The sequence below is a fragment of the Thunnus albacares genome, chromosome 5, assembly GCF_914725855.1.
Source record: "Thunnus albacares chromosome 5, fThuAlb1.1, whole genome shotgun sequence".
NCBI lineage: Eukaryota > Metazoa > Chordata > Actinopteri > Scombriformes > Scombridae > Thunnus > Thunnus albacares.
Window position 1 is genome coordinate 19,090,034 of NC_058110.1, and position 9,707 is coordinate 19,099,740.

At 39.3% G+C, this 9,707-nt stretch overlaps 1 protein-coding gene across 2 annotated transcripts; it reads left to right on the top strand.

Annotated features, from left to right (window-relative positions):
- The first annotated feature begins 1,019 nt into the window (after positions 1-1,019).
- Positions 1,020-9,046, top strand: lad1 (ladinin). Of its 2 annotated transcripts, XM_044351644.1 has the most exons (14): positions 1,021-1,231; positions 1,950-2,129; positions 2,711-3,026; positions 3,742-3,815; positions 5,221-5,392; positions 5,653-5,736; positions 6,050-6,093; positions 6,181-6,223; positions 6,573-6,616; positions 6,717-6,783; positions 6,990-7,124; positions 7,240-7,329; positions 8,504-8,616; positions 8,804-9,046. In XM_044351644.1, exons 1-13 carry the CDS (start codon positions 1,194-1,196, stop codon positions 8,600-8,602), a joined length of 1,386 nt encoding a protein of 461 aa, XP_044207579.1. In that variant the 5' UTR covers positions 1,021-1,193; the 3' UTR covers positions 8,603-8,616; positions 8,804-9,046. The 2 variants fall into 2 exon arrangements, with proteins under 2 accessions (XP_044207580.1, XP_044207579.1); XM_044351645.1 differs by lacking the exon at positions 5,653-5,736 and having other exon boundaries at positions 1,020-1,231.
- Positions 9,047-9,707: the final 661 nt, after the last annotated feature.

Sequence of the window (9,707 nt, forward strand, 5' to 3'; positions counted from 1 at the left end):
ACTGCACACATTCATACAAACACACAGACAGATTAAACTCTTCACTGCTTGGAATGATACAGCACACATTGCTTCTTTGGCTAGGGAGTGACATGCAAACTAGCTCTATAAGATAGCATCTTAATGGTACATGTTAGAATGAGCCAACCTCCTCCAAACGTCAGTGAAGGATGATCGCATACTAAAGAAAGAAGGATCTGGATGAGCATCAGATGCTGCACCTCTAATTATAATAGTAGCTCATCCTGGTTATTGTGGCCTCATGCTGTGCACATGGCAGGTGCAGGTGTGGTGTAAAGAGGTGGAGGCTATGTGTGTTGGACTGAGCCCGAGCCTGGGTCAGAGTCCGAGACACTGGGCTTTAGGGGAAGGGTGTGGCCTCACAGAGCAGAGCAAACAACCTGACTCACACTGTAAAGAAAGTGTGGCTGTCTACTGCAACAAAGCATCAATGCAGAGTTGGACATGCACACAAACATAGTTATAGTTTTCATTTTACTATTGGACCATCCAATTCAATTGACCTCTCTTTAAAAAACACTTTTAACAGATGTTTTTTGCTGTTTTGTTTTATGTATATTTTTGTTCTAATTATATTTTGTTGATATCATGCCTGTTACTATCGTGCCTCTTTGATATATATTTTTTCTTCTTAACTTTCTTAACTCTCATAAGCATTGCAACTTTTTTAGAAGTGCTATATTAACAAATCCTTCTATTTTCTACTTAAATTTGACTTAGTAATTAATTAGTAATTGTTTAGTAGTTGTAGTAGTAGTAGTTAGTTGTTGAGTAACTGCTGAGGAGTTCCTATTAGATCAGTTTTACTTGGTTATTGTTGCATTCCTCCTTTTTATCTAATAATAATAATAATAATCAGGTGGTGTAAAATGGCCTTAAAAGAGTGACTGTCACAGTTATCAAAACTGCCACACTGCCACCATATATGGAGAAGCTCTCTCTCTCTCTCTCTCTCTCTCTCTCTCTCTCTCTCTCTCTCTCTCTCTCTCTCTCTCAGGTGGGTAGCTTACCTTTGCGGTCATGTGACACCTCAGTGAACTACAGCGGGGTAAAGGTGGACTGTTTTGTGCCTCACTGACTGTAATTTGACTGCCGCCCTCAGAGTGCCCGTCAGTCAGTCGACTTTCTGTCTGTCAGTGAAGTTCACCTGGAAACTTTACTTTTCGTCCAATATGTCCATCAGTCGGAAAAACTGGTCGGCTTTGTCCAGGTAAGATTTGAGTTTTCTTAATGCAATATGACACCTGTGTTTGAGAGCACCATCTGCAGCTGCTGCTTTTTGAAGTTTAATTTGATCCTAGCATAAAAACGAGTTAGTTTAGCTATTTACTAGCATTTCTTGACAATGTCATTAACGTTTGTAGCAGAAGTCAGCAGTAAGCCATACCACACACATTGTGGTATTATGTCCACTGACTGTGTTACAGGCTCTTTATCTTTGCTGTGATGTTTGAATATCTTTCTAGCTGACTACAGTTGAGGTTTTGCAGCTTAAAATGTGAATATTTTTACCATTTACCCTGCTGTAAATGTGTTTATCCAGAAAGAAAATCAGCTTCCTGCTGCAATGTAACTGGATGCAGCAATACTCCAATAAATGATGTATTTTCTGTGCTTAAAGCTTGATTTATAGTTGCTTAGATAGGCTGTGACTCTACTCATAAACAGATGATGAACAAGTAAAGCAGGTTCTGTGTAACGGCTATTATAACCGTAATCTCTCCTTCCCAAAAACCAAAACAAGGAGGATTCATTTCTGTAGACTTCAAGTTTTGGCAGTTGATGGATTGTTTGGATAGTGCATTTGTCTGCCATGTGTATCTGCATTTTTGCCCTCGTGTCTCTGCATTTGTTTCATTTTCTGTTTTACATCTACGTTTATTGAATATCATGTGTGTTTCCTGTGTGCATTATCACCCTGTCCTCAGCCTAGCGCGTCAATGGACAATGGAAGATGAGGAGGAAGTGGAGAGGGAGAAGAGGAGGAGGGTGAAGAGCTCAAGCGGCGACCCTGACGCTGACTTCAGTACATCACCTGGAAGCACACCCACCAGTGACAGCACCTGTGGGGCAGACTCCACAAGTGAGACGTCCCAGGGTCTCAGCAGGTTATTCTCATTATTCAGTAAAACAGAATTTGATTTGTACTTGCCAAAGCTGGATTTATAGACTTCCTGAACATGAGTATGTTGCTGTGGGTGTGTGTGCTCTGCTTCTTTCTGCTTGTTTTTCAACTTCTATTTGCTCTCTCTTTTTTTCTGTCTTTTTGTTTCATTCTCACCATCTTTCTTTTTCTCTTTGTTTCTTGCATGCAATGCTGGTATGTAAGAGTGCATAATCTTTGATGGGAAGCCTTTTTAGTGGTTGGATTTCAGGAGCAAAGAGGGATGGGGGGCGTTTCTTACACTTCTGCCCCACGGGACTGTGTCATCTGTATACTTTTCAAACACATGAAAAAAACCTGATACTGTGCATGCAATGTATAAAAAGCTGTCAAATAACACCAGCAGCTGAGTACCTGGAGCAGCAGCTTTCTTCAAAGAGGGAGAGGAACTATAGGGCCTTTCATTAGAGAAACTTGATCTGACATAGTGCCGACAGGTCCTTTCACCCTTCTCTAGAGACAATCCATCATATATATATCGGTCATTCACATGTGTGTGTATATATATATACTGTTTATCTCCAGTGTGGAGCAGATGCAACTGGACTTTGTGGAGATGCTGCGTGTCCGCGATGAGAAGCGGAGGATGCGGCATGTGGAGACGCTGAGACGACAGAAGGAGGTAGGGGAGGATGGAGCGGAAGCTAACAGAGAAGAAGGAGGCGGCCTCTCAGGAGGTGCAAGGGTCGAGCTACTTGGGGACTTGGATGAGGGGCAGGGCAGTGCACCCCCCTTGGTCAAAACCAAACCACAACCACCCCAAAAAACAGCCTCTTACAATCCCAGCAGCAGCAGCAGCAGCAGCAGCAGCAAAACCAGCACTAACATCACAGACAGACAAGTAAGAATCAAGCCAGTTACTTCCTTTCACCGCTATGAAAGAAATATTTTTTCCCAACTTTTGACAATGACTGAACTGCCTTCACCGACAGATGACAGGCACACAAACACTGGAGAAGCCTTCACTCAGATCCAAGCTTTAATGTTTTACTGAGACATAACACAGTGCTACCAATAGTGCCAACCTGCAGTGTGGTTAATCACAGTTAGCTGTTACCCCACATAGAGCGAAAGTCATGTTAATCATTTTCAACACCCTACAACAGAAACTAAGAGATCGAACTCTGCCCCACATTCTCACACAAACACAGTCTCTTTAAAGATGGAGAGACTCAGTGTACATTAGTAACAATATTTAGGAGAACATAGACATGCATGACATCTATGCTAGTTATATTACTAGTTATAAACAACTTCTCTTTGAGGATAGAGGAAAGTATGTACATTAATCCCCTGTCATATTACTGGACTGAAACTCTTTCAGTGAACCAAGTGACCATGCAAATAATCCATAAAACTTTGATAAGGTGTGCTTAAGGTCATAATTTGAACTTTATCTTTTATTACACTTCAAGGCGGCTCTTATTCGGTGTGTCTGCAAATTAGGCCATACCCCTGCAGTGTTATGTAACGCAAGGTGTGTCTCAGGTGACTGTTCAAAACCTTGTGTGCTCTGCGCTCATTTTGATTGTGTCTTCTGTTTGTGTTTTTGTTAGCATGAAAACGGAGAGTCATCGGGCAGAGACCCTGATCCCAAGCCGCCGTCCAACTCAGCTCGCAAGTTTGTCAGGTTAACAAGCACTTTCTTTTTTCATCTATTGTTCTTTTTGAAGGTTAGTCTTCAGGAAGTATCAAAACCATTTTTAAGATAAGATAAAAGTTATCAAAGTGTGGCAGAGACCAACAGTGCCGGAAGGCAGTGATAGAACAACCAAAAACATGATGATCACCAATTAAAAATGAATAGTGACCTTGGTTTTTGATGAAATTATCAACCATATGAAGACATGTGGTCACAAACCAGTCTCCAAAAGACACATATTTACTTACCCTTTAGTTTACTTTAGTAAAGGGTAAGTAGTTTACTTTAGTACCCCTGACATATAAATATATACTGTGTATAATCTAATCTTGCATCTACAGACCTTTGTCCCATCAAAAAAATCTTGTCAAGACATTCTGAGGCAGACATTTGATTGTCTGTGAGTTTGAAAACACAAATTGTACTTCTGGCTTTCTTTTTGGTTACAAATAAGTTCTCCAAAGAAAATACAAAGTGCAGAGATCTGGCTTTCATGAGGTGTTTCATACATTGTAACAGTTATGATCTGTCAGTTTGCCAGTCAAAGCATTAAAATGTCAGTCACCATTCCTGGCAGTTTGTCATGGTAGTGAAGGCAAATTTTCAGTTGTTAGTGTTGTCAATTCATATCACTTTATTATACAAAGAAGGGTAAATGTGATGAGAGAGCCACATAATAGAAAATATTTCAAAAAGGGGCCAGTGAATAGGGTACTGTTCAGACTTTAAAGGATGGGTTCACAATTTTTCAAGTCTGTCTAAAAACAGGTTTTGCTCGCTGTAATCATTCCTCATGTCCATACTGACCATTAGAAGATCCTCTCCAAATGCGTTACAATGCACTGTAAGTGATGGAGGACAAAGTCCTGAGCAAAAATGTATTTAAAAGTTTATGTGAAGATAATATGAGGCTTCAACCGTCTGAGTTAGTCAAATAAGAGAGGCTCTTTGTGACTCGATGGACAGTGTTTCCCTGTTCAGCTGCAGTGGAAGGATCGTAACAAAAAGAGGGAAATTGGCACATAAAAAGTCAGTAACTTTGAAAGATACTGACTTGATTTGACTAATTCAGACAGCTGAATTCTCATATTATCTCCAGATAAACTTTTAAATACATCTTTGCATGAAAGGAATTGCCCCCCATCACTTATGTTGAAAGTGCATTATGAATGGGATGTCTTGATGGTCAGTATGAAAAGGAGGAATGATTACAGCAAGAAAAACATGTGTCAATTTGGGCACCTGACTGTTGTTTTAGCACAGACTTGAAAAATTGTGAACCCGTCCTTTAATAGACTGCAGCTTTACTGCGAGTTGGTCTTGGATCACTGGTTGCCTTCTCGGTCACATCTTCCACTGACCTTTTAGCTCACTCATGTTTCTGGTGTTGCAGTTCTGTCTCCATCTCGCTCGACAAGAGTCCCTCTGCCAGTGGGAGCACAACTCCCATGAGCCCTTGCTCTCCAACAACCCCCATGTCACCTCGAGGACAGTGGCCTTCGTCCTGTCAGAGTCCCTCACCTAGGGGAGCTCAAAGCCCTTTTGAGAACGGACACACACAGGAGGTAGTTTAACACGCATGACATCATTTATAACATAACTATCTCTGCTTCATGTTTTGCTTGTCAAATGGAGCTTGGCTGCTTGCAAAGTGCTGACGCCACTGCTCGACCATTTAATAAAGCAAAAGCACCCTCTAGTGTTAAGAGCACAGTGGTGGAGTCGCACCTGCAGCTGCTTGGCACCAAGGAAACAATCTTGAAGAAAAGATGATCAGTGGATAATTAAATCTGAACTTTTTTTACATTATTTTTCTTTACCTCAGACCAGTGTGAATGACTCTTCTGCCTTTGAACAGTCTACCAAACCTGCCTTTGTCAGACAGAGCTCCAGGACCTTATCTTTCAGGGTAAACACACACACACACACACACACACACACACATTCTCCAAAGTGAAGGCCAACATTAATTTATGCCTATTTGACTGTTAAAACAAGATTTAATCTCCCATCAGCCGTCAGATAGTTCAGGATGGTTTGCTTGTGCCAAAAGCTTCGGGCTTATGCTAATAGCTGAGTATTTACCAGCTTTCAGTGCTGACTGGTTGCTTTGTTAACACCCCAAAACATCAGAAGAGAGAGGACGACTGCGCAGGTCCAGAGCTGTCGATATTTAAACGACTGCAAGGTCTGCTAACACACTTATGTTTGGTCATCAACAGATGATGAAGAAGAAAGAGGGAGATAGCTCACCACTGCAGAGGAGGTAAGAAAAAAAATCCTTGTTTTAACCCTGAGCCTTGCTGTGTCTGTATACTTTCAGTTAAATTTCAACTGTTTTATTCTGTTTTAGTGCAAGTGTCAGGGTGGCATCCAAGAAGTTTGAATCCAGCACAGTAAGATAACAATTTACTTTCACCTGATGTAAAGTAAAAGTTAGTTTTAATATTTTTTTTTAGTTTTTATTGCACTTCAATCAATCAGCAAAAATGCTTGATGTGAAACAGATACTTAAAGAAAATACAATAAAATTAACAAAACAGAATGTCAATGCACATGAATAACCAAATGATCACTGCACTTGTTTTTTGGCTTTTTTGCATCAAATTTTTTAGTGAGATTATTTACAGTATCTCTTCACTCTGCACCTCGGAAAGCGCGGTATTCTTTCAATATCAGCTGGGTAAAAAGATCACAGACGTCGACTTACTTTACTAACTTTAATTCTCTTTTGGTTTGAACCAGAGCCAAAATGAAGATGAAGACAAAGCATCATCCTTCCAGAGGAAGTAAGTTTTTATTGCCGACTAATTTGACTCTTTTTAGTGCAGCAGTTGACTTACCAGAATAAAACTGGATCTTTGCATATCTGCATTATGCTTTGTGAAGCTCTAGGCAGAGGATTTCATCCCGGTCCATTCAGGAGAAGATGCAGAGACTGGCCCAGGCTGCACAGGTCAGACTCTCAGGCAACAAAACACAGAAACTCAGCCTTATAATGCAGCATGTTAATGTCACAGTAAAATACAGCATACTGTACAATCATATTATTACTCTACATCAGGTATTAGCACTGTAAATGTCTATGGTGTAAGGTTTGTGGATAGAGTGCTAACAAACAACAACAAAGTGCCTTTTCTCTGCTTCCTATATTCCATGTAGAAATCTGAAGTGACCAAGTCTCCAGATGTGACCCAGAGGACCCTCTTCCTGATGGAGGAGGTGTCCAGGAAGAGAGGCCTCTTTGAGAAGGAGCAGCAGGCAGCGAACCCAACCAGCCCTGGAGTTTCCAGACAGGTACGTTCATGACTTACAGCAACAGTTTTTATTCTGTATCAGATGTTCCTTTAATGTGTACTGTGTGATGTATTGTGCATGCGCTCTAATGATCTCACGTCTCTGGTGTTATCAGGAATTCAGAACCTTCACGTCAGGAATGTCGGACCGGATCAACCGCTGGCTCAACAAGACCAACCAACCTGGCTCTTCACAAAGTCCCTCGGTCAGATCACCCATTAACCAGGCTATTTGCATTGTTTCAGGTCAACTTAACCTGCGTCATGTAGGAAGTTATACAAGTGTAGCATCAGGCAACTAGAGGGCAGTAGTACTCTTTCAGCTATATGTGCCTCAGTGTCCAAAACAACTTTAATTGTTTTCTTCCTGTTGTTTACCTTTGATTACTTTTGCATTTTACTTTCATCATTAAGGTCGTTATTTAAACGTGTTCAGGCTGTTTCCACTAATTGAGTGCATTTTTGTTTCTTAACCCTTACGTACTGTTCAGGTCAAATTTGACCCATTTTTAAATTTGAGAGTTGTAAAAACACCCTAAACATTGTTCTTTTAGCCTGAAATGTTATGACTTTTTCTAGAATGAGCCAGAAAATATAAATATTTACAAATATGTGTGTAATTTTTATTTTTGTGCAGCTGATACACATTTCTTGTTTTCTTCACATTCAACAACATTCACTTAAATTATTGTTTGACCTGTTTTAGGTAACGCAGAACCATAATATAGTGTGATTGTGAGTTAATTAATCACCCACTTACTAATGACTGATGAGGTATTTATAGATGAAAAATGTTTGGTTTGTGGATCAGCAGTTTGGTATAGAGACTAAATATGAGGGGAAACTGTGAAGGATCAGAATATGAACAGTGTTTAAGGGTTAAATAGGTTTTTTCTTGTGGTTCCAGCCCCTATGATTATTTATAATTTAAATTCATCAGAAACATCATTTTTATTCTTTGATTATTTACTCTGCATTCATTCTTCTTATTCTTGTTCTGCTCTGTAATTGTGGGAGATGTTTGACTTGTTGTGATCAGAGACTTGTGTTCAGAGTTTTACTGGTTAAATTAACTTAAAAAAAACTGTCTTCAAAAGTTAATTCATAAGTTCAAAAAAAAATCTGTGACATAACTGAGTTGCTGTTAGTTTTAACAGTAAAGTATCTGTGGCTACAGGGACACAGTCATCTCTGTTTTATCCTAGTGGGAAAAAAATATGTTTTTGTTATAATTCTTTATAGAGAAATGATTCTAATACATTAGTTTACTAGACAAATCTAGTTACTAATATATATTTTTTTCTGCATGTTTTCTGCTGTATTGAAGATTGATTGCCATGTAAAATTAAATGTGATAATCTTTCATTTTTCTATCTGTAGGACTTGAGACATGTGGACATCACCAGCAAGAGGAGCCTGTTTGAGAGCAAAGGGGAGGACGGTGTCGCAAACACCAGCCCAGGAAAAGTCTACAAGTGAAGGACGTCCACTAGGTACAGTAAGAAAACTGTCCCATACTTACAGTATTTGTTTAGCGTTTTTCATGGAAATGAGTAAAACACATTTTAAATTAAACTGATCCGTACATACAGTAGCTTTAATGTGTATTATAATATCAAATAAAAGTGCATTTCTTCAGTAACTATTAATTTTGTATTTCTTCCATGTCTTTATTTGTAGGAAATCAGAAGATGATGAGAGGAGAAGGAGAAAACTGGAAGATTAATGGATGTAAGACTGACTGATTGTTTCTTCATGCTTTTTATGTTTTGTTTTGTTTTTCTTTGCTGCCAAAGTGCACAGAAGCAGCAGATAGGAGAAATAGAGAAAAAAGCCTACAAAAAGAGTTGTAGCTTTAGAGAACTGAAAAGGAGGATACTGCTTCTATTACACACTTTTACATTGCTTCTTAAAGTATAAATATACCAAATTTCAAACATTAAAATATAAGAGGAAGACGTTTAATATGTGAGGAAAAGAGTAAAAAGAAATAGCAGAAATATTTGTTTTAAAAGTCTTCAGCTATTTTGCTTTTGTGTAATTTGTCAAGCACTTTAAACAAGTGAAGGTCTTAAGGTTAATGATATCTATAGATACCTATGTTTATTGAATTACAGCGGTGGAAATTCTGGAGCTTTAATTGTATGTTTTTATCTAATCTGCCAAAATCTCATTTTTGTTTTGTCTGTCCCTATGGGCAGGATGCTGCCTGCTTAAGGAATAAAAGGTTTTAATACTACAAATGTCTGTCCTAACTTCTTTTTGTTATTGCTTACTTACAAAACATGGAAACCTTGTGGTTTTAAATGCATCTATACTCTTCAGAGTCACTTATCTCAGGGGAGGGAGGATGTAGATAAGAGTTGTATGCCTGTGTTTTGTCAGTGGCAGGTTGCCATACAAGGGTGAGAGAATGTGTGTGTGCATGAATCATCATCTGTGGCTTTATCGGGATCTCTTTGGCCACGCAAACCAGCAGCCGTGCACATGGCGGCCTTTTTTGGGAATGGTGATAATGGAGAGTACAAGCTATCTAAAAAAGTTATTAATAACACAACAAGGGGTCCTAAAGCCTCTTTCCCCA